Source organism: Cyrtonyx montezumae, unplaced genomic scaffold, assembly GCF_038088225.1.
Source record: "Cyrtonyx montezumae isolate F1298 unplaced genomic scaffold, pur_monq_1.0 scaffold_37, whole genome shotgun sequence".
Classification (NCBI taxonomy): domain Eukaryota; kingdom Metazoa; phylum Chordata; class Aves; order Galliformes; family Odontophoridae; genus Cyrtonyx; species Cyrtonyx montezumae.
In genome coordinates this window covers 1,581,478-1,607,825 of record NW_027072042.1, presented here as the reverse complement: position 1 = coordinate 1,607,825, position 26,348 = coordinate 1,581,478, and the positions used below count along the sequence as shown (strand labels likewise).

The 26,348-nt window shown below is 69.8% G+C and overlaps 5 protein-coding genes across 6 annotated transcripts; 3 read left to right on the top strand and 2 right to left on the bottom strand.

Annotated features, from left to right (window-relative positions):
* The first annotated feature begins 942 nt into the window (after window positions 1-942).
* TRIM3 (tripartite motif containing 3) lies at window positions 943-8,135 on the top strand. 2 transcript variants are annotated; one of them, XM_065745741.1, is made up of 11 exons: window positions 943-1,160; window positions 2,815-3,052; window positions 3,133-3,284; window positions 3,362-3,542; window positions 4,606-5,329; window positions 5,412-5,515; window positions 5,603-5,770; window positions 5,848-6,028; window positions 7,005-7,075; window positions 7,232-7,372; window positions 7,874-8,135. In XM_065745741.1, exons 1-11 carry the CDS (start codon window positions 1,030-1,032, stop codon window positions 8,024-8,026), a joined length of 2,244 nt encoding a protein of 747 aa, XP_065601813.1. In that variant the 5' UTR covers window positions 943-1,029; the 3' UTR covers window positions 8,027-8,135. The 2 variants fall into 2 exon arrangements, with proteins under 2 accessions (XP_065601813.1, XP_065601814.1); XM_065745742.1 differs by having other exon boundaries at window positions 944-1,160; window positions 5,848-6,016.
* Window positions 8,136-8,663: 528 nt separating this feature from the next.
* On the top strand, window positions 8,664-11,966 carry HPX (hemopexin). The gene is made up of 10 exons (XM_065745718.1): window positions 8,664-8,766; window positions 8,995-9,065; window positions 9,177-9,257; window positions 9,593-9,747; window positions 10,018-10,171; window positions 10,273-10,485; window positions 10,832-10,933; window positions 11,013-11,143; window positions 11,413-11,557; window positions 11,639-11,966. Exons 1-10 carry the CDS (start codon window positions 8,702-8,704, stop codon window positions 11,863-11,865), a joined length of 1,344 nt encoding a protein of 447 aa, XP_065601790.1. The 5' UTR covers window positions 8,664-8,701; the 3' UTR covers window positions 11,866-11,966.
* A 1,659-nt stretch (window positions 11,967-13,625) lies between these two features.
* APBB1 (amyloid beta precursor protein binding family B member 1) lies at window positions 13,626-17,881 on the top strand. Its single transcript, XM_065745751.1, has 13 exons — window positions 13,626-14,147; window positions 14,696-14,874; window positions 14,944-15,000; window positions 15,067-15,167; window positions 15,387-15,423; window positions 15,612-15,749; window positions 15,833-15,960; window positions 16,506-16,620; window positions 16,722-16,806; window positions 16,909-16,992; window positions 17,096-17,211; window positions 17,413-17,589; window positions 17,677-17,881. The coding sequence occupies exons 1-13, from the start codon at window positions 13,628-13,630 to the stop codon at window positions 17,842-17,844; spliced, it is 1,905 nt and encodes a 634-aa protein (XP_065601823.1). The 5' UTR covers window positions 13,626-13,627; the 3' UTR covers window positions 17,845-17,881.
* A 432-nt stretch (window positions 17,882-18,313) lies between these two features.
* SMPD1 (sphingomyelin phosphodiesterase 1) lies at window positions 18,314-21,413 on the bottom strand. Its single transcript, XM_065745753.1, has 6 exons — window positions 21,195-21,413; window positions 19,908-20,671; window positions 19,639-19,810; window positions 19,479-19,555; window positions 19,232-19,377; window positions 18,314-18,753 (listed from the first exon to the last, which is right to left on the bottom strand). Exons 1-6 carry the CDS (start codon window positions 21,408-21,410, stop codon window positions 18,344-18,346), a joined length of 1,785 nt encoding a protein of 594 aa, XP_065601825.1. The 5' UTR covers window positions 21,411-21,413; the 3' UTR covers window positions 18,314-18,343.
* A 2,153-nt stretch (window positions 21,414-23,566) lies between these two features.
* On the bottom strand, window positions 23,567-25,879 carry CCKBR (cholecystokinin B receptor). Its single transcript, XM_065745766.1, has 5 exons — window positions 25,690-25,879; window positions 24,847-25,098; window positions 24,499-24,763; window positions 24,305-24,432; window positions 23,567-24,077 (listed from the first exon to the last, which is right to left on the bottom strand). The coding sequence occupies exons 1-5, from the start codon at window positions 25,844-25,846 to the stop codon at window positions 23,569-23,571; spliced, it is 1,311 nt and encodes a 436-aa protein (XP_065601838.1). The 5' UTR covers window positions 25,847-25,879; the 3' UTR covers window positions 23,567-23,568.
* Window positions 25,880-26,348: the final 469 nt, after the last annotated feature.

Below are 26,348 nucleotides of genomic sequence, written 5' to 3'. Positions count from 1 at the left end.
CGCGTGGGGACCCCTCGCTCCGTTCCCGCTGGGGGTTCCGAGCGGTTCCTCGGGCGCTGAGAGCCACGGGGGGGCGGTCACGGGGGGGGAGGGCTCCTCTCGCGCCGCCGCGGGAACGCGCGGGGCCGCGCCCCCCCCGCAGTGGTGCGCGCCGCTCGGGCAGATGCGGCTGCGGAGCGCGCCCAGCCCTGGCGCAGTCCCCGCCGCGCCGGGCCGGGCCGAACCGAACCGAACCGTGCCGAGCCGGGCCGGGCTGGGCTGAGCCGAGCCGCGGCGATGCGCGCTGCCGCCCCGCCGGCCCCGGCTGCCCGCGCCGGGGGCTGAGCCGAGCCGTGCCGAGCCGTGCCGAGCCGAGCCGAGCCGAGCCGAGCCGGGCTGGAAGGTGACAGCGCGGCCGCGGGGCGGGGCGGGCGGCCGGGACACGGCTGGAACGGGTGGGGCCGGGGCCGTGCGGGGGCTGCGGAGCCGCGGGCAGCGCCGTGCGGGGGGGTGAGCTCCGCCGGGGGAGCGGGCGCGGGTCGGCACCGCGGTGGGGGCCGCGCCGCACCATCCCATCCCATCCCATCCCGGTGCCGGTGCCCCGCGCCCCACCCGGGGCGGGGACGGGTGGTGACGTCGCGGTGCCGGGCCCGCACAATGGCCGTCGGGGCGGGGCCGCGCCGGGGCCTGCAGCCGCGGGGCCGCCGCAGCGCCGTGAGCGAGAGCGGGGCCGGGGGCGGGAGGGGGGGGGGGGGCGAGGCGGTGCGGGTCGCTGGGGGGCGGCGGCGCCCGTGGAGGGGGGTGAAGGTCCCGGTCACGGCGCGTGGGGAGGGGGCGGCCGCGGGGCGGGTGGGAGCGCTGCGGGGGCAGCGGTGCGGCGCTCGGGGTGAGCGGTGCCGGACGGGCGGGGTCGCTCCGGACCGAGGACCGCTCCCGTTTCGCCGGCGGTGCGGCTGCGAGCGGGCGCGGTGCGGGGCGCGGTGCGGGGCCCGGCGCTCGCTGACAGCCCCGCCCGCAGGCTGAGCGCCGCGGGGCCTCGGGGACGCCGCCATGGCGAAGCGGGAGGCCAGCGCCAGCCCGGTGGTGCGGCAGATTGACAAACAGTTCCTGGTGTGCAGCATCTGCCTCGACCGCTACCGCAACCCCAAGGTGCTGCCGTGCCTGCACACCTTCTGTGAGAGGTGAGGACCACCCCGCCGCCCCCCAGCGCTGCGCCGCATCGCGGCTGCTCACACTGCATCCCCTCTGCGTCCCCGCTGCGTTCCTGCCGCGTCCTGGCCCTGCCGCGTGTCCCTCGGTGCTTTGCCCACCGCGTCGCCACTTCACCTCCTTTGCATGCCCACTGCATCCCTGCTGCACCTCGCTCCACCCCCGCTGCACCTCCGCTGCACCCTTACTGCATCCCTGCCGTACGCTGGCCGTGCTGCACGTCCCTCGCTGCATTCCTGCTGTGCCCTGCTGCCTCTGACTGCATCTTTGCTGCATCCCTACTGCATTCCCCCCCATGTGCTGCACCGCATCCGCCAAAGCATTTTCCCTGAGGACTTCTAGCGAGAAGAGCCCCACTGCACCCCCAGTGCCTGCACTGAGTGTCTGAACCCCCAAAATCCGTTGTGTCCCACTGTGTCTCTCCTTGTGCCCCTCTGCTGCGCCCTGACCCCAGCTGCACCCACTTACTGCATGTGTACTGCGTCCTCAGGGCATCCCCCACCGCACCTCCTGCAGGTGAGCGTGGTCACTGCGCTCCACGGCGTTCACACTGCTTCCCTGCCGGGCCCCACTGCTTTGCCCGCAGCATTCCCTGCCTTCCTGCAGCTCCTGCAGGATCTGGGCTGGAGCTGCCGTGTCCCACTGTGTCCTGCTGAGCCCTCACTGCACCTCTTTGCATCCCTGCTGCCTCCGAAAAGGGCCTGACCACGTTCCCACCGCCCTGTGCCCCACCTGCACCCCCTGTATCCCCCCGCATGCCTCCAGCACAAGATGGGGCCCCTCACTCATCCCGGGGGGTCCTAAGGCCCCTGTGGCCTCATAGCCCCCGTGATGTGGGCTGTGGCTGAAGGGATGTTCCTGCCCCACAGTGTGGGATCGGGATGGGGAGGGGGAGAGGAGGGCTGTAGCATGGCTGGGGACTCTGTACTGACATATGCTTTCTCTGTGCCCCCCCAGGCCCCTGCCCACCCCTGGCACTCCCCTGATTCTGTCTGGCATGGCCCTGTCCTATCCATCCTTCTGTCTGCCTGTCTGTCCGTGGCCCCACGTCGAGGTCTCATGACCAGCTTTCCGTGGGCTGTGTCCCCATCCCTGCCCATCCTGTCCAACTCCTGACCCTGCCCCATGCTCCCGCCACGTGAACTCTGATTCACTCTGGCACAGCCCCTGTCCATCTCACCATCTGCCACCCCACCAGCCCCATCCCTTGCTCCCCCTACACACCCCAGTGCACCCCATCACGGCCCCCGTCTGTCCGTCCTTCCACCATCGGACCCCCCCAGCCCTGTCCCACACACCCGAGTGCACCATGACACAGCCCCGTCCCTCCATCTGCTCCCCCAGCCCCTTCCTCCGCTCCTGTCCCATGCACCCTGAAGCACTGTGGTGCAGCTTCGCCATCTCTCTCTCCACCCTTCCAGACCCTTCCTCCCCTCCTTCCCCATTTGCTCCAGAGCGCCCATCCGTCCATCTTCACCCATCCCCATCCCTCCATCCCACCTTGTGCCCCCCACTGCACCGTGGTGCAGCCCTCCTCCCCCTTCCTCCCCACCCCCCCGGTGCCCGCCGCCCCTCTCGCTGCCCGCGGGCGGCCCTGACCCTCTCGTTGTCCCCGTTCTGCCCCAGGTGTCTCCAGAACTATATCCCGCCCCAGAGCCTGACCCTGTCCTGCCCCGTGTGCCGCCAGACCTCCATCCTGCCCGAGCGCGGCGTGGCGGCCCTGCAGAACAACTTCTTCATCACCAACCTGATGGAAGTGCTGCAGCGCGACCCCGACAGCCGCGGCCCCCACCCCGGCCCGGGGCTGGACCCCGTCAGTGCCGTCACCGGGCAGCCCCTGTCCTGCCCCAACCACGAGGGCAAGGTGGGTGGTGGCGGCGGAGGGGAGGGGGTTGTGCCGCCGAAGGGGTCCCTGAGGGAGGGGGGGGTGTGCCGCTGCCTCAGGTGATGGAGTTCTACTGCGAGTCCTGCGAGACCGCCATGTGCCGCGAGTGCACCGAGGGGGAGCACCGGGAGCACGTCACCGTGCCGCTGCGCGACGTCGTGGAGCAGCACAAGGCGGCCCTGCAGCAGCAGCTGGACGCCATCCGCGGCAGGTAGGGCAGTGAGGGTGGGGGGCGCGGGGGGTGCCGGGCCGGCGGCCGCCCCTCCGTGCCCAGCGCCGGCTCCGCAGGCTCCCGCAGCTGGCGGCCGCCATCGCGCTGGTGTCGGAGATCAGCCAGCAGCTGGTGGAGCGCAAGAACGAGGCGGTGTCCGAGATCGGCAGTACCTTCGAGGAGCTCGAGAGGGCCCTGCAGCAGCGCAAGGGGCTGCTGGTGCGCGACCTGGAGGCCATCTGCGGGGCCAAGCAGAAGGTAGTGCTGCTGGAGCTGCAGCGCTGCATGGCACGGCTGCACGGCATGGCACTGCATGGCACAGTGCTGCACGGCATGGCACTGCATGGCACAGTGCTGCACGGTATGGCACAGTGCTGCATGGCATGGCACTGCATGGCACAGTGCTGCACGGCATGGCACTGTATGGCATGGCACTGCATGGCACAGTGCTGCACGGCATGGCACAGTGCTGCATGGCATGGCACTGCATGGCACAGTGCTGCACGGCATGGCACTGCATGGCACAGTGCTGCACAGCATGGCACAGTGCTGCACGGCATGGCACGGCGCTGCACAGCATGGCACTGCATGGCCCGGCACTGCACGGCATGGCACTGCATGGCATGGTGCTGCATGGCATGGCACGGTGCTGCACGGCATGGCTCTGCATGGCACGGTGCTGCATGGCATGGCATGGCACTGCATGGCACAGTGCTGCATGGCATGGCATGGCATGGCACAGTGCTGCATGGCACAGTGCTGCACGGCATGGCACTGCATGGCACGGTGCTACATGGCATGGCACTGCATGGCACGGTGCTGCACGGCATGGCACTGCATGGCACGGTGCTGCATGGCACTGCACAGTGCTGCATGGCATGGCATGGCATGGCATGGCATGGCATGGCATGGCATGGCATGGCATGGCATGGCATGGCATGATGCTGCATGGCACTGCTTGGCCCTGCACGGCACGGCACAGTGCTTCATGGCACTGCATGGCACGGTGCTGCACAGCATGACACTGCATGGCACGGTGCTGCACGGCATGGCACGGCATGGCACGGTGCTGCATGGCACTGCATGGTACGGTGCTGCATGGCATGGCACGGTGCTGCATGGCACTGCTTGGCTCAGCACGGCATGGCACGGTGCTGCATGGCACTGCATGGTACGGTGCTGCATGGCATGGCACGGTGCTGCATGGCACTGCTTGGCTCAGCACGGCATGGCACGGTGCTGCATGGCACTGCTTGGCCCTGCACGGCACGGCACGGTCCTGCAGGGCACTGCGGGCACGCTGACACCTCCCGGTCCGCAGGTGCTCCAGGCGCAGCTGGAGGTGCTGCGCCAGGGCCAGGAGAACATCCTGAGCAGCTGCGCGTTCACGGAGCAGGCGCTGCACCACGGCACGGCGCCCGAGGTGCTGCTGGTGCGCAAGCAGATGAGCGAGCGGCTGAGCGCGCTGGCCAGCCAGGAGTTCCCCGAGCACCCGCACGAGAACGACCAGCTGGACTACGTGGTGGAGACCGACGGCGTGCGCAAATCCATCCTCAACCTGGGCGTGCTGATCACCACCAGCGCCACCGCGCACAAGACGGTGGCCACGGGCGAGGGGCTGCGGCACGCGGTGGTGGGGCAGCCCGCGTCGCTCAGCGTCACCACCAAGGACAAGGACGGCGAGCTGGTGCGCAGCGGCAGCGCCTGCCTGCGCTTCGCCGTGACGGGGCCGGACGGCGGCGCGGCCGAGAGCGAGGTGCAGGACAACAAGAACGGCACCTACGAGCTGCTGTACACGCCGCGCGCCGAGGGCGACTTCCAGCTGTCCATCGCGCTGTACGGGCAGCCCATCCGCGGGAGCCCCTTCCGCGTGCGCGCCGTCAAAGCCAGCGACGTGCCGCCGTCCCCGGACGACGTGAAGCGCCGCGTCAAGTCGCCCAGCAGCGGCCACATCCGGCAGAAGGCGGTGCGCCGGCCCTCCAGCATGTACAGCAGCGGCAAGAAGAAGGAGAACCCCATCGAGGACGAGCTCATCTTCCGCGTGGGTGCGTGAGCGGCGCCGCCGCCGCCGCGGGGACGGCGGAGGTGCGGTGCGGCGCGGCGCTGACGCCCGTGCGTCCCACGCAGGGACCCGCGGGCGGGAGAAGGGCGAATTCACCAACCTGCAGGGCATCTCCACCTCCAGCAGCGGCCGCATCGTGGTGGCCGACAGCAATAACCAATGCGTGCAGGTAGGAGCCCCCCGCCCCCACCCCCCTCTCGGCCCGGCTCGGCCCCCCCCACTCCCCGCCCCCACCCCCCGCCCCTCCGCCCCGTAGGTGTTCTCCAACGAGGGGCAGTTCCGGCTGCGCTTCGGCGTCCGCGGCCGCTCCCCGGGGCAGCTGCAGCGCCCGACCGGCGTCACCGTGGACATGAACGGGGATATCATCATCGCCGACTACGACAACCGCTGGGTCAGCATCTTCTCCCCCGAGGGCAAGTTCAAGGTGAGGGGGGGGCCGGGCCGGGGGGGGAGGGGTGGGCGGGCGCGGGGAACGCGCTGATGCCCCCGCCCCTCCCGCAGACGAAGATCGGCGCGGGGCGGCTGCTGGGCCCCAAGGGCGTCGCGGTGGACCGCAACGGACACATCATCGTGGTGGACAACAAGGCGTGCTGCGTCTTCATCTTCCAGTCCAACGGCAAGCTGGTCACCAAGTTCGGCAGCCGCGGCACGGCCGAGCGGCAGTTTGCAGGTACACTCGATGGTAATACCACGGGCACGGCCCTCCTCCTTACTGCATGCCGCTCGGGGCCGGGTGAGTACTGCGCTGCCAGGACCCGACCCGACCCGACCCGTGGTACCGCCACGCCCAGGGGTGGGGGTGGGGGTGGAGCTGAGCCCGGCACGGGCTCTGGGCTCGGATTGCAGCTCTGTGTCCTGGGCTCTGGAGCTGGATCAGGTCCTAGGCTCCAGTTCTGGGTCCTGGTTCTTGGCTCTGGTTCCTCTGCTGTGTGCCAGGCTCTTGGTTCTAGTTTTGGGTCTAAGATCTAAGCTCCAGTTCTGGGTCCTGGTTCTGAATCTTGGTTTGAGTTCTGGTTCTGGCTCTGTTGCTGGAGCTCTGTGTCCTGGATGGCGGTTTCTGGGCCCTGAGATGTGTTCTAGGTTCTAGTTCCAGCTCCCAGCTCTGGGTTCTCGTTTTGAGTCTTGATTCTGGTGCTCAGTGCTGTGTCCCAGGGCTGAGATATAGGTCCAAGTTCTGAATTCTGTACTGGGCTCTGGGCTCGGCTCCTAGTTTCACGATTCTGGATTCAGACTTTGGGTGCAAGTCTGTGGGCTTGAGTTCTAGGTCCCCATTCTGTGCCTCAGTTCTGGGCTGAGGTTCTAGGTCCCAGTTCTGGGTCACGGTCCGGTGCTGCTGGACTCCGCTTTCCATTTCTAGGATCTGGGATCTGGCTTCCATCCCTGAGTGCTGGAGCCTCGGTTCTGGGCTCCAGTTCTGGCTCCTAGTCCTTGGGCCTGTTTCTCAGTCTTGGTTCTGGGTGCTGGGCTTTGGGTTTGGGCTCTGGGTCCCAGCCCCGGGTCCTGGCCGTGTCTCCGGGTTCTGCCGCGGGGGTCGGGTGCTGGGTCCCCCAGCTCTGCGCTCCCCAGGGCCGGGCACCGCCTGCACTAACGCTGCCGCGCACATTAACCTCACGGACGGGTCCCGGTGCCCCCGTCCCCTCTCAGCGCCGCTCCTCCAGGGCCACACTTCGTGGCGGTCAACAACAAAAACGAGATCGTGGTGACGGATTTCCACAACCACTCGGTGAAGGTGAGCGCGGCGCAGCGGCTGCGCCCATCCCCCCATCCCACGGCTGCGCCCATCCCCCCATCCCACAGCTGCGCCCATCCCCCCATCCCACGGCTGCGCCCATCCCCCCGTCCCGCGGTGACGCCCCTCGGGGACACCCCCCTCTCCCCCCCCCAGGTGTACAACGCGGACGGAGAGTTCCTCTTCAAGTTTGGGTCGCACGGGGAGGGCAACGGGCAGTTCAACGCGCCCACCGGCGTGGCCGTGGATGCCAACGGGAACATCATCGTGGCCGATTGGGGCAACAGCCGCATCCAGGTGGGTCCCGCCCCACTCCCACGGCCCAGCAGTGGCAGTGGGTCCGTGCTCGGAGTGGGTGCGTGGCCCCAAATTGGGGCTGAGCCGTAGTTAAGGCTGCAGGAGCCCCATCCAGTCCGGCGGTGGAGTTGTCAGGGTCACAGAGTCGTTCGTGGGGTCGTTGGGAGTGGGGCACGGGTGGGGTCGGTAAAGCCATGGGGATGATGTAGGGACGGGGGGGGTGGGGGCAGTGGGGTGGGGATGGGGTCTGTGTGCTCATGGGGACAGTGGAGCTGGGATGGGGAGTGTGCCCATGGGGGGGGCTGTAGGGGATGAGTGGGGTGTGTGGGTGCCTATGGGGGATGAGTGGGGTGTGTGGGTGCCCATAGGGTGGGTGTGCGGGGGGGGGGGGGGGCGGTAGGGGGATGTGTGTGTGTGCCCATGGAGATGAGTGGGGCGGGGACGGGTCCGTGGGTGCTGTGCTGGGTGTGACGTCGCCGTGACGCCGCGGGGGTCCCGCAGGTGTTTGACAGCGCGGGCTCGTTCCTGTCGTACATCAACACGGCGGCGGACCCGCTGTACGGCCCGCAGGGGCTGGCGCTCACGTCGGACGGGCACGTGGTGGTGGCGGACTCGGGCAACCACTGCTTCAAGGCGTACCGCTACCTGCAGTGACCCCGCGCCGGGGCCGCCCCCCCCCCGCGCTGCACTTTATCCCCGCGTGGCGCGGAGCGGGGCCGTGACCCCCCCCCCCCCCCCACGCACACACACACACACACACACCGACGCGGTGGTGCTCCCAGGGGTGCGTGGGGGGGGCGGGGGGAGGCTGTGGGGGAGGGGGGGGCAGGGGAGGCCCGCAGCCCCCACGCGCGGTGTATGTACAAATCAATACATAATAAATAAATACATAAATGTTCGGAGAGGACCGCATCTTGGGGAGGGGGGGGCAGCGTTCGTGGGGGCCGATTGATGCGGGGCTATGGGGGGGGGGAGAGGGGACCGTGGGTGCGGGGGCTCCGCTCTGCGGGGCTGTGGGTTCGGCCCCTCCTCGCCACATCCCGGTATGGGTCGCGCTGCTCCCCCCCCACCCTTTCCCCGCCCGCCGTGCTCGAGCAAACATTTCCCAGCAGGGGGGGGAGGGGGGGGCGGCTGATTGATAGGAAGCGGTTGGGACGGCTCCAGCCCCACCTGCGCTGCCCTGAGGTGTCCGTGCCCCCCCCCGCCCGCGCTGCCCCGGCCCTGACCCCCCCGCGTTGCACAACGCTCCCGGAGGTGGTGCGAACCCCTCCCCCCCCCCCGCGGAGCGCACTTAAAGCGGCGGCGGCGGCGGCGGTGCCCCCACGCACCATGGGGGGGTCCACGGCCGCGCTGTGCCTCGTGGCACTGCTCGTCGTGGCGGACGGACGGCCGCTGTGAGTGGGGCAGTGCGTGCACGGGGCCCTGGGGGGGGGAGCAAAGGGCGTCGGGGCTGCAGTGGGACGGTGGGGTGGCGGGGGGGGTTACGCAGAGCGTTGGTGCTGCAATAAGGGGGCGGGGGTGTATGGGAGAGGGGGGTGCGTGGGGTGGATGAGTTTTTCGACACGAGGGTCTGCATGAGATGTGCTGTGACCCTCGGTGCTGCCCCTCCCCCCCCCCCCCAGGACACAACAGAAACCCCACGCACCTGCAGATGGGCACCACCATGGGGCTGAGTCCCCCAGCAATGACACCGGTGAGAAAATGGGGGGAGGAAGGCGGGGGGAGAGGGTCACCGCGGCTGCTGCAGAGCTGCGGGCAGCACTGGGGGGGTCTGTGCCAACCTGACCCCTTCCCCCCCCCACAGCTCTGGTTCAGATCTGTGGGGATGAGGGCGGCTTTGATGCTGCGACGCTGAGTGAGAACGGCACCATGCTCTTCTTCAGAGGTACGGCGGGGGCTGGGGGGTGGGGGTGGGGGGAGATGTGGTAGGGGGAGGTTGAGATGGCACGAGGAGGGGGTAATGGGCTGTAGGGCAAACGGAGTGGGGGAAGGGGAGAGAAAAGGAGGGGATGTGGGAAAGGTGGGGGGGGGAAACGTGGCACTGGAATGTGGGAATGAGGGAATGGGGAATGGGGATGGCGACTGTGGGTAATGGAGGAGATGGAATCTGTAGGGATCAGGGAATATGGGGAATGCAGATAAATGAGGGATGAAGATGGGCTGGGGTGGCATGGGGGCTGTGGGGCAGTGCTGTGGGGCTAGCACAGTGCTCCTGCCCAGGAGGGGACGTGTGGGAGACCTCGCGGGAGGATCCCCAGCTCCACAGCCGTCCCCTGGCCGCGTCCTGGCCGGAGCTGGAGGGCCCCGTGGACGCAGCGCTGCGCATCCACCGCCGAGATCACCCCGAGGAGCACCAGAACCTCTACCTCTTCCAGGCACAGTCCCGAGATGGGGGTCCGGGCTAAGGGGTCCCGAGCTGGGGGTGCTGGGGCGGGGAGTCCCGGGCTGGGTATCCTGGACTGCTCCTGGGTGTGGGGGAGCTGCTCCTGTGTGTACATCCATGGCTGCCCATGAAGAAGGTGGTCCCGAGGTCCCGACCCTTTGTCTGAGTGCCGGGGATCTCTCCCAGGGCCTTTCCCGTGGGGATGGGCAGAGCTGAGAGCTGTGGGTCTGAAGCTGTGGGGCGGGGGGGGGGGGCATTGCAGGGCGAGAAGGTCTGGTCCTATGCCGGGGGGAAGCTGCGCCCTGGTTTCCCCCGGCGCATCGGGGATGAGTTCCCGGGGGTCCCCGGAGATGTGGATGCCGCTGTGGAGTGTCACCCCGAGGAGTGCGGCGGGGAGACCGTGCTCTTCTTCAAGGGTGAGCGGGGTGCGGGGTGCGGGGTGCGGGGCCGTGCCGCTCCGTATTGAGCCGTGCCGCCCCACGTGAGCCGCGCGGTGCCGTTCCGCTCCCATGCGCAGGGGGAGCCGTGTTCTCCTTCGACGTGGAGCTGCGGATGACGAAAGAACACTCGTGGCCGGAGCTGGGGCCGTGCGACGCAGCGCTGCGTTGGCTGGAGCGCTACTACTGCCTGCGGGGCACCCGCTTCCAGCGCTTCAACCCCCGCACCGGGGAGGTGCCCCCCGGGTACCCCCGAGATCTCCGTGACTACTTCATCCCCTGCCCCGGCCGAGGTGAGGCTCCCCCTGGGACCTGCAGCCTTGTGACACCCCGGGGACACCTCCTGGCTGCACTCCGGGGTCCCACCCTGGGCACCCACGGACCCATACCCTCGGGACGTCATCCCACGGATCCGCACCCTCATAACCCACTCCTGTGACCCACACCCTGGGGGAGCCCCTCCTGCAGGACCCGGGGTCCCAGCCCCAGGTGGCCAAGGGACCCTCAGGTCCTCTCCGTGCAGTGGAGGCCCCTCCGGCCGTGCTGGAGTCCCCCGTCCCCGCCCCATTCCCATCCCGTCCCCACCCCCGCCCCATTCCCATCCCCCACCCCGGTGTCAGCGCTGTCCCCATCCCGCAGGACACGGGAACGCCTCCTGGGGCGGTGCGGGTGAGCGCTGCAGCGGGCGGCCCTTCCAGGCCATCACCTCCGACGACAGCGGCCGCATCTACGCCTTCCGTGGTGAGGGGCACGGGGATTGGGGGGGGGGAGGGGCGTGGGCCGCGGGACTGTGGGGAGGCGGTGCTGATGCGTCCCACAGGTGGGCTGGCGTTCCGGCTCGACTCGTGGAGGGATGGGTGGCACGCGTGGCCGCAGGAGCACAGCTGGCCGGGCCTGCAGGGCGACGTGGATGCCGCTTTCTCCTGGGATAAGCGCATGTACCTGATCCAGGTGGGGCCCCCAGGGGCGGTGCTGCTCGGGGACATCGCCTGGCACCGCGGTTCAGGGAGGAGGGCAGGGAGCGGCGGCACAGCACTGCCCCTCCGCGGCTGCTCCTGGGCCGTCCGTGTCCCCTCTGCCTCCGATCCACACCACATGGCCCCATCTGGGGGGCTGCCCCACATCCCCACATCCCTGACTCCTGGCAGTCCCTGCCACTGCCCGACCCCACGGCCCTGCGTCCACCCGTGACCTTTCCCACGCCCATGTGCTCTGTGCAGGGCTCGCAGGTGTCCATCTACCTCTCGGGTCAGGGCCACCGGCGGGTGGAGGGGTACCCCCGGGCTCTGCAGGAGGAGCTGGGGGTCCCCGCGGCGGACGCCGCCTTCACCTGCCCTGGGTCCGCGGAGCTCTACGTCATCACAGGTGGGCACCGGGCGCGGGGCGGGGATCCTCGGGGCGGAGCAGGGGTCCCCGCGGCACCGGGTGACGGTTCTGCTCCCACAGGGGACCGCGTGCGGCGCGTGGATCTGACGCAGAGCCCACGGCGAGCGGACGAACCGCAGCCTCTGCCCCACGACGGCGTGGACGGGGCCATGTGCACGGCCGACGGCGTCTACGTGCTGCGCGGGGACAGCTACCACCGCTACGCGGACGTGGCCGAGCTGCTGTCCGCACGTCGGCCCTCGGCCCCGCGCAGCATCGCGGCCGATTTGTTCCGCTGCGCGCAGTGAGCGCGGCCCCCGCCCCCAGGGAGCAATAAAAGCACTGCAGCCCCCGCCCCGCGCCGTCCGAGCCGCAGTGTGGGGGCGGGGGTCAGCGCGACTGGGCTGTACTGGGATGTACTGGGCTCTACTGGGATGTACTGGGTTCTACTGGGATGTACTGGGCTGCACTGGGTTCTACTGGGCTGTACTGGGATGTACGGGGCTGTACTCGGCTGTACTGGGATGTACTGGGATGTACGGGGCTGTACTCAGCTGTACTGGGCTGTACTGGGATGTACTGGGCTGTACTCGGCTGTACTGGGATGTACTGAGCTCCACTGGGCTGCACTGGGCTCTACTGGGATGTACTGGGTTCTACTGGGATGTACTGGGCTGCACTGGGTTCTACTGGGCTGTACTGGGATGTACGGGGCTGTACTCAGCTGTACTGGGCTGTACTGGGATGTACGGGGCTGTACTCAGCTGTACTGGGATGTACTGAGCTCCACTGGGCTGCACTGGGCCCTACTGGGATGTACTGGGTTCTACTGGGATGTACTGGGCTGCACTGGGTTCTACTGGGCTGTACTGGGTTCTACTGGGCTGCACTAGGTTCTACTGGGATATACTGGGCTGTACTGGGCTCTACTGGGCTGTACTGGGATGTACGGGGCTGTACTTGGCTGTACTGGGATGTACTGGGCTCTACTGGGCCTTACTGGGCTCTATTGGGCTGTACTGGGCTATACTGGGCTGTACTGGGCCATGTGTACTCAGATCAGATATTTTAGGAGCAATTCCTTCACTGAAGAAAGGGGGGAGGGGCGGGAGGGGGGGTCACCGTCCCTGGGAACGTTCAGGAATTGTGGGGGGGATGTGGCACTGAGGGGTGCGGGGGGGGGGGGCAGGGGGGTCTTGGTGCTCACACTGCGCTGTGCCGCTCTGCACCCGCACTGTGCCGTGCTCGGTGTGCGCGTGGCACGGCTCAGCTGACGTGGGCGCCCCGTGGGGCTGCAGTGTCCCCGTGGCACCGACCCCCACATACCGGGGGGTGCTGGGACCACCCATCTGTCCCATGCTATTCTGCGCCGTGCCATGCTGTATGTATGCTATACATTGCCGTGCCGTGCCGTGCTGTATATGTGCCGTGCCATTCTGTGCCACTCCGTGCCGTGCCGTGCCATCCCGTGCCGTGCTGTATGTGTGCCGTGCCATTCTGTGCCACTCCGTGCCGTGCCGTGCCATCCCGTGCCGTGCTGTATGTGTGCTGTGCCATCCCGTGCCGTGCTGTATGTGTGCCGTGCCGTGCCGTGCCGTGCCGTATATGCTCTGTGCCATTCCGTGCCGCGCCGCGCCGTGCCGCCCCGCAGCATCTCGCTCTGTGACACTCCGTACCGCTCCGCCCCGCACTCGGAAGCGGAAGCCGAGCCCCCCCCGCACCCCCCCGGCAGCGGAGCCGCCGCAGGTACCGGAGGGGCCGAGCGGGGGCCGCTCCCCCCCCCCCCTCCCCCCGGGGCCGCAGTACGGGGCTGTGCGGGGGGGTGGGAGGGGGGAGGGGGACGCGATGCGGGGATGCGGCGTGGGATTGGGGGGGGGGGTGCTCCGGGGGGTGGTCACCCTGTCTGCCCCCTCTGCCCCCCCCGTAGGCCCCATGGACGCGGAGGTGCCGGCACCGCGGGGGCTGTAGAAGCCGCAGCACGAAGGTGAGGGCCGGGCGGTGCGGGGGGGGGGGGAGGGGGAGGTGGGATGCCCCGCACTGAGCCACCCCCTCCCCCACCAGGCCCCCACCATGTCGGGGTCCCTGAGCAAGCGCAGCGACCTGGCCAACGACAACAGCTGCCTGGGCCCGGGGGGGCTGAGCCTGGCGCTGCACGGCCCCCCCGAGGCGCTGCCCCCCCCCCCGGGCGCCGAGGAGCCCCCCACCACCACGGCCAAATGGCTGAAGGACGGCCACAACCTGCAGCGGCGCGACCAGAACCGCAACGAACTGCGGCCCCGACCCGAGCAGCTGGAGCTGAGCGCCCGCAACGCCCGCAACGCCGCCGCGGGGGGGGCCCCGCTCATCGAGGACGGGGAGGAGGAAGAGGACGACGACGACGACGACGGCGACGACGACGGCGATTCCACGCCGGTGCAGAGCGATCCGGCCACGGGGGAATCGGAGCCCAGCGGGGAGCGCCCGCCCCGGGAGCCGGGCCGCAGTGCCAGCCGCCTCTTCGGGCCCCGCAGCGGCACGGCCAGCGACGAGGACTCGAGCTGGGCCACGCTGAGCCAGGGCAGCCCGGCCGGCAGCTCGCCCGACGACGCAGGTGGGACCCCCGCGCTCGCCTTTGCCCCCCCCCCGGTTTGTTTCCACCCCCTTCCCCCCCACGCTGCGTTGCCCCGAGCCCCATCCGCGCTGTGTCCCCGTGCTGAGCCCACTCGTGTCCTTCCCCCGCTGCCCCTGCCGCGGGCCCCCGGTGCCCTTTGCTACTGTGGCCCCTTTTGCATCCCCCCACACCCCGTCCCCATCTCTGTGTCCCTGTGGCCCCGTCCCAGTCCCCCCCATCCTCCCCCCCCCCACCCCCCCGGTGCTTCCCGGTGATGCTGTCAGCAGTTGCTGGGGAAACGCCCGGGCCGGGGGGGGCGGGGGGTGTGTGTGCAGGTGAGGGATGCAGAGGGACCAAGATGGGGATGGATGGGACCAGGGTGGATGGGATGTGATGGGGCCGCCCCACAGCCCCCAGGACCCCTGACGATGGGGGGCCGTGTTTCCTCCTGCTGTGGGACCCCTTTCCAAATGTGATGGGGCGGTGTGCACTCCCTCGCTCAGTGTGGGGACGCAGCCTCATCCCCACCCCCCTCCCACACCCCATAGATTCCTTCTGGACCCGCAACTCCTTCGAGACAGACTCGGATCTGCCTGCAGGATGGATGCGGGTGCAGGACACCTCGGGCACCTACTACTGGCACATCCCCACGGGCACCACGCAGTGGGAGCCCCCAGCGGGGCTGGCACGTGGCTCGGGGGGCAGCACCCCCTGCGAGGAGCAGCCGGTGAGTGGGGGGGGATGTGGGGCTGCCCCATAGCACGGCGCAGAGCTGAGCTGCCCGCTGTGCCCACAGCTCGCCTGGACCGGCTTCGCCCCGGCTGAGCGCTTCGACAACGGCGACTTCTGGAAGGTGAGCGGCTGGCGGGGCCTGGGACGTCACACCACACCCGGCCCTGACACCGCCTCTGCCCCCCAGGACCCCACAGCTGAGGAGGAGGAGGAGGAGGAGGTGGATGGTGATCCTGGAGCGCAGGATGCGGAGCCGCTGGCACCGGACCCGGCCTCGCTGGGCGGCAGGTGGGGCTGCAGGGACCGGGCACGGTGCTGTGATGCTCAGGGTGACACTGGGGGCAGGTGGGGCTGCAGGGACCGGGCACGGTGCTGTGATGCTCAGGGTGACACTGGGGGCAGGTGGGGCTGCAGGGACCGGGCACGGTGCTGTGATGCTCAGGGTGACACTGGGGGCAGGTGGTGGCAGCTGGTGCCACGCACTCACAGCTGCCCTCGCTCTTGCAGCGTGGCTCGGGCCGAAGAGGACGAGCCTGGCTGTAAGGTAGGGGACACAGTGGGGGCTGAGTGCCACCCTCACCTGGCAGGGGGTCCCCCTCCCGCCTCCCTGTGCTGCAGTGTTGCAGGGGTGCAGAGCTGCAGCACCGTCACCGCTGCGGGGAGGAGTCGGTGCTGCCCCCAATGTGTGGGGTCGCGGGGTCCGGGCTGCTCCCACCCCTCTGTGCCCCGCAGAGCTTTGCTGTGCGCTCTCTGGGATGGGTGGAGATGAGTGAGGAGGAGTTGGCACCGGGCAGGAGCAGCGTGGCTGTCAACAACTGCATCCGCCAGCTGTCCCTGCACCAGCACGGAGCGCCCGGCGCGTGGGGGGGGGTGAGTGCCCCACGCACCCCACGTCCCCAACGCACGCTGCCCCTCAGCCCGCGCTGCCCCACAGCTGGATGTCGCCCTCCCAGGGCCGGGCCATGCTGCTGCTCCTGCAGAGCCAGACGCTGAAGCTGGTGGACCCGCAGGACCAGAGCCTGCTGCACGCGCAGCCCGTGGCCAGCATCCGCGTCTGGGGTGTGGGGCGCGACAGTGGCAGGTGGGGGCACGGGGGCTCGTGGTGGGGGCGGCATGTGTGGGGCTGTGTGGGATCTTCTGGGCCCACTGAGGTCTGCTGGGGGGCACAGAGGGGTGTCTGAGTGAGGGTGGTGGCACCGTGCAGGATCTGGGGTGGGTCTGTGCAGCTGGGGGGCATGATGAGGGTCCTGTGCATGCGGGGTGCCGGGCACTGGTGCATCCATTTGCACGTGGGGTGTGGGGTGAAGGGAGGTGGGAGGTCCACGTGCATGCAGGGAGTGGGGCTGGGGGATTGTGTGCATTGTGGGTGTGGGTCCTGGGATGGGTGGGGGTGTGGTGGGCTGGGTGCCGGGCTCTGTGCTTTGGGGTGGGGGCAACCCGGCCCCACTGACTCCGTTCTCTGGCTCTCTCCTGCTGCTCTGGCTGGGCACCCAGGGAGAGGTAGGGCAGCACCGCACCCCGGCCCCTGCCCGCACTGTGCTGTGCTGGGGGCTCGGCGGTGGGCGGGGGGGTGTGGGATCCGGGGGGTGGTGGTGGGGGGGCCCCGAGCGCAGCCCTTCCCTGCAGGGACTTTGCCTACGTGGCGCGGGACCAGCTGACACAGATGCTCAAGTGCCACGTCTTCCGCTGCGAGGGCCCCGCCAAGGACATCGCCACCAGCCTGCACGAGGTCTGCTCCCAGGTCAGCCCTGGTGGCCCCAACCCGCTGTCCCCGCTGTGGGGATGGAGGTTGGGGCCGCAGTGTGATGGGGCCGTGGGGCCACGGCCCCCTGCTCCCCCCAGATCATGGTGGAACGGCGAAGCGCGCGGGCGCTGGCCAACGGCCTCTCCATGGACGCCTCCAGGATGGTGGAGATCCCCTTCCAGGGTGCGGTGCAGGGGGGCCCCGGGGGGCTCAGGGTGGGCGGCTGCGTGGGGCGGGAGCCGGGGGGCAGATGATGCACAGAGTGCTCTCATCCCATGCCCACAGTGGAGTTCCCAGCACCCAAGAGTGAAGTGGTGCAGAAGTTCCCCGTGTGCTACCTGGGCTGCGTCCCCGTCGCCAAACCCGTGGGTGAGCGCTGGGGTGACGCAGAGGGAGAGTGGTTTGGGGATGCTGTGTGTGGGGAGCGGGGTCCTCCCGCATCCCCCGAGCCCCCCACATGGTCACGTGCCAGGCATGGACGTCATCAACGCGGCGCTGGAGGCAGCGTTGGCCACCAGCAGCAGAGAGCACTGGACGCCCATTGTGGTCAACGTGGCACCCGCCACGCTCACCATCACCCACGAGCAGGTGTGGTGCCCACGTCCCCAGCCCTGTTCTTGTCCCCGTCTCCATACTGTTCCCGTCCCCATCCCATCTTATCTCATCCCCATCCCATTCCACCTCATCCCCATCCCATCCCATCCCCATCCCACCCCACTCCATCCCACCCCACCCCACCCACCCCACCCCACCCACCCCACCCCCCCACCCCCGCTGCTGTGCCCGCAGACAGAGGCGGTGCTGTGTGAGTGCCGGGTGCGGTTCCTGTCGTTCATGGGCGTGGGTCGGGACGTGCGCTCCTTCGCCTTCATCATGGCCAGCGCCCCGGGCGCGTTCCGCTGCCACATGGTGTGGTGTGAGCCCAACGCGGCGGGGCTGAGCGAGGCGCTGCAGGCTGCGTGCATGGTGAGTGCCCCCCACGCCCCGCATCCCCCCTCCCACCCCACGCCCCCCCCACCCCCCCCCCCACGGCCGCTCACGCACCGCCCGCAGCTGCGCTACCAGAAGTGCTTGGACGCGCGGCCCCAGGCGTCCAGCTCCTGCCTGCCCGCCCCGCCCGCCGACTCGGTGGCACGGCGCGTGGGCTCCACCGTGCGCAAGGGCGTGCAGAGCCTGCTGGGCAGCCTGAAGCCCAAGCGCGTGGGGGCACAGACGCCGTGATGCGCCGGAGCCGAGGGCAGCGCAGCCACCGGAGCCGCGGGACACGCGCGCGCGTGTGTGTGTGTGAGTGACCCCGGGCGCGGCCGCACCCCGCGTGCGGGTCCCGGTGCCGTGGGGGCGGCCGTGGGGCGGGGATGGGGCCGGAATCCCGCCCCGCGCGTGGGGCCGGGCCGGGCGCCGCCCGCCCCGATGCATGCGGTCTAACCTGCAGCGCGTGGGGGGGAGGGGGCCCTCGGGGGCTCCGAGCCGCCCCTCGTGCTGTAACAGAGATCTGTGTTGTACTAAATAATTAATAAACCCATTCCACCAGCCCGGCCTGCCCCCCCTCCCCGCGGTGCCGTGGGTCCGCAGCCGCCTCTCCGCCACCGCCACCAGCCTTTATTACACCACCGAGGGGGGGGGGGGGGAAAAACCCCCCCAACCCCTCCAACCCCCCCCCACCTCCCAGCACCGGGGCTCACGGGGGCCCATCCCCATCTCCACGGGTCCCACGGAGCTCTCAGCAGAGCCTCCGCTGCCTCCAGAGCTCCTGGATGTGTGGGAAGGGCCGCGCGGGGCGCAGCGGGCGGCACAGCTCGGGGTCTGCGGAGCGGGCGGTGCGCAGCGCACACAGCACGGCCGCCTTGCACGCCTCCAGGCACGGCTCCCGGGGGGGGTGGCCCTTGTGAAAGTGATACCAGAAGCGCTGGAAGAGCCGCTCGTCGTCCTGGAAGCGGCGGATGAGCAGATCCCAGTGGGCGGGGAAGGCGCCGGCCATGGCGTACGCCCCGCGGGCGCTGTACAGGCGCTGCCAGCGCGGCTCTGCCCCCGGAGCGTTGGCCTCGGTCAGGTTGAGGATGAAGGTCTCGTGGTCCAGCACGGCGTGCGAGCTGCCCGGGTACGCGCCGTCCACCTCATAGACGCGGTACCCTGCGGACAGAGCTCAGCTCGGGGCACCTCCCGTGGAGCTGAGAGCTGGGGAGGGCTCGGCAGCCTCCAGTGCTTAAGGGAGACTACAGGAGGAGGGCAACGCTGCGTGGGGAGATGGCAACAGGACAACGGGGAAAGGCTTCAAATAAACGGGAGGAGATCCAGGTCGGACGGGAGGAGGAAGTCCTCACCCCAGAGGCAGCGAGGCCGCGGCACTGCTGCCCAGAGGGGGGTGCCCCATCCCTAGGGCTGCCCGAGGCTGTGGATGGGCTCTGGGCCGCTGGAGCTGGGGCACAGCCAGCCCAAGGCAGAGGTGGGGATGGGGGATTTGAGGTCCCTCCATCCCAACCATTCTGATCTGTAAGGCCTCGAGGCTCTGTGATCCACGAGGTCCCATCCAACCCAACCGCCCCGTGGCTCCACCGCAGTGTTTGGGGCCGTGGGGCCGCCCCCAGGAGGGGCTGCACGGAGGGCTCACCGGGGTTGAGGTTGATGTAGGTGGTGACACTGGGTGCCACGAAGGCCACGGACACGGGGCGCGTCAGCGTCTCCTCATCGTAGAACATCTCAAACTCATCGACGTGTGTGTGCCCGAAGAACTGCGCGGCGATGGTGCCCTCAAACCTGCGTGGGGTGCGGGGCGGTCAGGTGGCACCGTCCCCTGCAGCACTGCGGGACCGCAGAGGCCCGGCTTGGGGCTGGCACACAGTGCCTTTGGGGCCGACCTGTTCACGATGCGGTAGTAGTTCCAGCTCCAGCTCCGCATGCAGTGCGCGGGGGGGATGTGCCCGATGATGTGCACCTGGGAGGGCGGGTGGGACAGCACTGGCAGTGGGCACGGGGCCTCGGGACCCCCCCTCCCCCCCATATCCCAGCAGCCCCCACCTTGTCACCGTCGCGCTCGGCAGCCTCCAGCACCCCCACGAGCCACTGCAGCTGCCCCGCGGGGTCGGTGGAGTTGATGAGCAGCCAGAAGTTGGCCTGGGAGCAGAAGTTCATGTTGAGCGAGACGAGGCGCAGCCCCGGCCACACCGCTGCCGTGTAGAACCCGGCGGCCCTGCAGGGAACGAGGGCTCACGGGATCACAGAACCACAAAAAGCCCTCCACGATCCCCCAGCCCAACCCCACCGTGCCCACCGACCCTCACACCCACCGGAGGGTCCTCAGCGCCGCGGGCGGCAGCCAATCCTGCCAGGCCTCGGCCATGGCGTCGTAGAGCCACGCTGCCGACTGGTTGCCGTGCACGTAGGGTGGGGGGAAGGCGTTGACGGGGGTGGCCTCGTGGTTGCCCACGGCCGGGAAGACGGGCAGCGCTCCCAGGTGCCGCCGCAGCAGCGCGCTGACCGTGCGCAGTGCCAGCAGTTGGTCCTCGCGCCGCTGCTGCCACACGTCGTGCGCCGGGATGTCCCCGGTCCAATACACGGCAGCGAAGGGCCCGGCGCGGGGCAGCCCGGCCAGCAGCGCGGCGATGGTGCGCAGGGGGAGGTCGCACTTGCCGTACTCGCCCCAGAAACCGGCACCGCCGGGACCGGGCAGCGGGGGGCCGCGGCAGCACAGCGGGTCGGGGCAGTCGGGGTCGCTGCCCGCCGCGTAGCGCCGGTCCCAGTGCAGGTCGGTGAGGAACAGCACGCGGGCGGTGGGCGCCCCGGGCGGAGGGGGCCGCGGGGGTCGCACCGGGGGTTTGGGGGCGGCGGGGAGGGAGATGTTCCAGGCGCCCAGGATGTCCCAGCGGCCGCAGCGCGGGCCCAGCAGCAGCCCGCAGGCCTCGGTCGGCCGCAGCACGGAGCGGGCCCAGGCCGCCACCACGTCGCGCTGGAAGAGCTGCACGGCTTGCTGGCAGACCTCCGCCCGCGCCAGGCGCAGCTCCCGGCACAGCCCCGCAGCCACGCGCCCCACACGCACCACGTTGGGCTCCAGCTGCGGGGGAACAGCGTGCGGGGCTGTGGGACCCGGCTGCCCCTTCCCCTTCCATTCCCCATTCCCATCCCCATCTGTTCGTCCTCCCATCCCATCCCCTTCCCCTTTTCATTTCTTTCCCTTCCCGTTTCCTTCCCTCTTTCATTTCCCTTCCCCCCTTTACCACCCCGGGATCCCCCGTCCAGTCCCCATCCAGGCCGTCCCCGTCCCCGTCCATCCCCCAGCGTGTCCCCGCCCGCCCCGTCCCGTGACCCCACCACATGTCACGACCTGTCCCGTCCCGTCCCGTCCCTGCGGGGGCTGTCACGAGGCCCGGCCCAGCCCCGTCCCGTGACCGTCGGAGTCGCGGTGACCCCGTTCCCGGGCTCCTCCTCGACCCCGTCCCTATGCCCTCCCGTCCCCGTTCCCCATCCCGCGCCCTCTCCGTCCCGCCCCATCCTTTCCCTTCCCCCGTCCTCGATCCCCTCCCGCCCCTATGACCTCGTCCCGTCCCGTCCCGTCCCGTCCCGTCCCGTCCCCGTACCTGCAGCGCGAGGTCGAGCGCCCCGAACAGCAGCCGGCAGCCGGGGCACGTCAGGTTCCGCCAACCCCAGCGCGGCCCCGCGGCCTCCAGCAGCGCGGCCCCGGGCGGCGGCTCCGCCGATACCGACACCGCCACCGCCGTCAGCACCGCCGCCGCCAGAACCGCGCGGAGCGGGAACGGCCGCCCCGCAGCGAACACCCACCGCACCGCCGCCATGGCTGCGGGACGGCCGGCGGGGGGCGGGGCCAGGGGCGGGGCCGGGGCGGGGCCAGGGGCGGGGCCAGGAGCACGTGGGCGGGAGGAGAGCGGAGTCCGAGTAAACAGCGCCGGGGCACGATGGGACGGCGCGGGGCATTGTGGGACATGGAGTCCTATGGGTGTTATGGGACATGGAGTCCTGTGGACATTCTGGGACATGAAGCTCTATGGGTGTTGTGGGAGGTGCAGTCTCGTGGGGCATTCTGGGATATAGAGTCCTATGGGCATTCTGGGATATGGAGTCCTACTGGTGTTTAGGGGAAGTGCAGTCCTGTCGGTAACTGGGAGGTAGAGGTCTGTTATAGGCGTTATGGGTGATGGATTACCCAATGGGTCATAGTCAGAGATGATGTATCGTTGTGGACGTATGAAAGATGGAGTCCTGTTGGTAATTATGGGATGCAGAGTCCCATTGGGGCGTTCTGGAGATGCGGTCCTTGCAGTGGGTATAAGAGATGGAGTCCTATAGGTACTTAGAGAGATGGGTAGTGATGGGAGATGATCCTGTTGGGGGGCATGGATTCCCACTGGGACATTTTGAAGATGGAGTGCTGATGGTAGATGATGGAACATGGAGTCCATTGGTAATTATGGGAATTGGAGTCCACTGGGCATTATGGGAGGTGGAGTCCTGCGGCAGGCTGGGAGGACGTGGAGTCCCACTGGGACCCGCTGGGGACTGGGGGACGTGGGGTCTCCTTGTGGCATTTTTTGAGATGAAATCATGTTGGTGGACTTTGGGAGATGGAATCCCATAGGTAATGGGTTGTAGTCATGGAAGCCATGAGTGGGAGATGGAGTCCTGGGGGCAGACTGAGGGAGGGAGCCCCACACGCAACCATGGAAGATGGAGACCTTTATGAGAGGTGGAGCTGTACTGGGGCCGTGTGAGAGGTGGAGTCCCATTGGTCACGGTGGGAGTGGGAGTCCCATTGGTAATTACAGGAGGTTGAATGTTGTCTGGGGACCCCTTGAACCCCATGAGGTTCCCCTGGGCCCACTGCTCGGCCTGCCCAGGTCCCCCTGGATGGATCCCATCCCTCTGCGGTGTCACCGCACCCCACAGCGTGGGGTCATCAGCAAACTGCTGGAGGCACACCCGACCCCACGAAGATATCGAAGAGTACGGAGTTCTGTTACAGCATCTGGGAGGTGGAGCCCCTATTGGGCTTCCTGAGAGCTGCAGTCCCGTTTGGTCAAGGTCGGAGCTGGAGTCGCACCGCGTCCCTATAGGAGATGGAGTCCTATTGGTCACTGAGGGAAAGGAAGTTCCAATGGGGGATAATGGGAAATAGTGTCTTATTTAGGGCATCTGAGGAGCTGGAGTCCCATTGGCCGGGATGGGAGACGGAGTCCCGATGGGGAACAGTGGGAAATGGAGTCCCACTGGGGCGTTGTGGAGGACGGAATTCCGCTGGGCAGCGATGGGAGCCCTGCGGGGGACTGTGGGCAGCGGGGTCCCACTGGGGAACTGCGGGAGATGGAGCCCCGTGCGGGGTGAGTCCGACTGGGCGCTGCGAGAGGCACTGCGGGACGCGGATCTCATCGGGGCGGTGCGGGAGGCGGATCCCATTGGGGCGCCGTGAACGCGCACATGCACGAGCGCCGAGCGCGGTTGTGTGCGTGTGCACAGGTGCGTGTGTCCGCAGCGCTGTGCTGCTGCTCCGCGGCTGCGTCCGCGATCACCGCTGCGCGCGGTGCGGGGCACGGTGTCCCCGCGGGGGGGAGACCGCAGCACCGCTCCCGGCTCCGGGAATCGCCCAACCGTGCCGGACCGGTCCGTGCCGTGCGGGACTCGGTGCCGGTGCGGGTCAGAAGGAGCGCAGCAGGCGGCACCACACGAAGGCTTTATTGGAGCCCGCGGGGGGGGGGGCGGGGAGCGGTGAAACCCGGGGAGCGGCATTTCTCCGTCGCCATTCTCCTCCGTCCCCGCCTCCCGTGCCCGTCCCAGGTCCCCTCACCACCCCCCACCCCCCACGCGCGGGCACCAGAGCGGGGATCCCCGCGGGCACCGTGTGCGGGGCGGCCCCGGGCCGTGAAGGATGGGGGGGAGCGGGGGACGATGGCGGGGCTGAAGCAGGGCACGAGGGGAGCGCGGTGGGGGGGCCGGGGGGGCTCAGGGGGGGCCGAGGCTGCTGACGGTGGTGTAGCTGAACTTGGAGAGCGACGCGTTGGCGTTGGCCACGTCCTCGTCGGGCGCGCGGCGCGGGCACGCCCGGCGGCAGCCGGCACAGGTGCCCAGGAAGGCGCTGCGGAAGCGGCGGTTCATGAAGCAGTAGATGAGCGGGTTGGCACAGGCGGAGGTGTAGGACAGCAGGTGGATGAAGGAGATGGGCGCTCCTGAGAGGGCGCGCTGGGCCGCCCGCGGCGCGAAGGCACGCCACGTGTTGGCCGCGAAGATGGGCAGCCAGCAGAGGAAGAACATGGCCACGATGACCACCAGCATGCGGATCACGCGCCGCTTGGCCACCAGCTTCGCCTCCGAGCTGTTGATGCGTGCCCGCTCCTGCTGTGCCCCCGCCGTGCCCAGCGCCCGCAGCTCCAGCGCCCCGCCCGGCCGCGAGAGCTGCAGGTAGCAGCCGTCCCCCTCGTCACACGTGGACACCGGTTCTGCGCTGCGCTGGGCTGCGGGCAGGAGTGGCACGGTCATGGAGCCGGCACCGAGAGGAGCCTGGTGGCACTGCACGTGGCACGGGGCGCAGCACCGGGCATTGCGTCGGGCACAGAGCGGCGTGGCCTCCGCCAGCACGGTGTGGGCATCAGGAGAGGACTTGGCAAAAGGACCTAGCGTCCCTTGCTGCTTGCCCTAGGATGACCAGAGCCGCGTGGGTCCCCATTTCCCAGCCCCTCACCTGCTGCTTCCCCCTTGATGTCCAGCTCAAAGCGGATCCCTCGGTACAGCTCGCGGGAGATGAGCCCGTAAGCCACAATCATCACCACGCCCGGGATGAAGAAGAGGACGAGGAGCAGCAGGACGTACCTGGAAGCGCAGCGCCTGTCACCCGGCAGCCCTCGCCCTCCCCACGCCGCGCGTCCCCCCACTCACCACGCCTGCCGCATGTGCTCGCTGGGCCACGCGTGGGTGCACTGGCTGAGGGGCGGGCGGGCGCCGGGGACGGGTACCACCCGCGTGGTGCTGTACACGGCGTAGGGCAGCATGAGCAGCGCCGAGAAGAGCCAGGTGCTGGCGATCACCCGGCACGCGTGCGAGCGTGTCTGCCACACGCGGGACTGCAGCGGGTTGCAGATGGCACTGTAGCGCTCGATGGCGATGGCCACCAGGCTGAAGGTGGACACCGAGACGGAGACGCCTGCGGGCAGCGACGGTCAGCAGCCCCGGCCCGCCCCGCCCCGCCCCGCCCCGCCCCGCACGGCCCCCGGCCCCGCACCGTACCCATCAGGTAGGCCATCAACTTGCACACGGCCTCTCCGAAGATGAAGGTGCCCATGAGGTTGGGGATGAGGGTGAAGGGCATGCAGCAGAGCGCCAGCATCAGGTCGCTGAGCGCCAGGGACAGCAGGAAAGAGTTGGTGACGGTGCGCAGGCGGCGGTTGAGGAGCAGCACGGCCACCACCAGAGCGTTCCCGCAGACGCTCAGCACGAAGATCAGCGCGTAGAGCAGCACGCGCACCGTCAGGTCCAGCTCTGCGGGTGCACGGGCACGGGCAGTGCGCTGTGCCCGGGGCCGGCTCCCCGTGCCAGCCCTGCGCGGTGCCCCGGAGCTCCTGCGGCCGCCGCTGCGGCGCACGCGGTGCCAGAACGCGGTGCCACGCGGGCCGAGCTGCAGCACGGGGACGGCAGAGGGCGGCGGAAACGCGGTGCCGCCGCTCCCCGGGGCCGAGCTCTGCCCGCCCCGAGCCCCGCTCCGCGCTCCGGGATGCGGCGACCGTCACCGGGAGCGGAGCAGTCCGGCGCGGGCATCACCCGGCGCGACCGTCCCCGTCCCCGTGCGCCGGCGGCGGAGCGGGGGATCCCTGGGGTTCCCTCTCGCCTCCGCTCGGGACGGTCGCCGTCCCCGCCCGGTCCGAGCCCCCCACCGGGACCGCCGGGTGCCGAGCAGCGGGGCCGTGCTGCGGACGCTGTGCACCGGGAGGGAGCGGCTCCAGTGCGCGGCCACGGGGTGCGCCCATCGCGTCCTGTCCCACCGCATCCCATCCCGTCCCGTCCCGTCCCGTCCATTCCCATCCCATCCCGTCCAAACCCATCCCGCCCCATCCCATCGCACCCGCCCCGCACCTTTGGGCGCCGGCGGCCCCCGGAGGCCCCTGCGGAGGAGGTCGCAGGCGGAGCCGTTCCAGGCGGGTCCGGTCCCGGTGCCGTTGGCGGAGCCGGTGCCGTTCCCGGGGCGGCAGAGCAGCTCCTGCAGGGACTCGTTCAGGCGGCGCGGGTCCATGGCGGAGCCCTCAGAGCCGCCCCGCGCCCATCGCGCTCTCCTCGGCGGCACCGGGGAAGGCCCCGGGGGGGCTCCGCCGTGACCGCTCCGCTCCGCACCGCTCCGCACCGCCCCGCGCGCTTCGGAGCCTCCGAGAGAGTGAACGGGGGCGGTACCGGCGGAGGGGAGCGGGGCGGAGCGGGGCGGGGGCGGCGGAGGGGGGGTCCGGGGCGGGGATGGGGAGGGGGCGGCGGGGCCGGATCCGGGGCCGATCCTCGGAGGACACGCGGGGGTCTGATCCCCGCCCCGGCCGCGCCCCGCAGCATTCCCCTGTGCCCGAGCAGCCACCGCCCGCCGCTCCCCGCCGCTGTTTGCGCAGCCCCCCCCCACGCTGTTTGCTGCAGCTGGGCTGCTCCCAGCCGGGGCCGAGCCGGGGTCCCCCGGGGGTGCGAGGCCGCTCCCTCTGCTGCCGCGTCCGGGGCTGCGGGGATCCTTCCCGGCCTCGCACCGGTCCCTCCCGTTC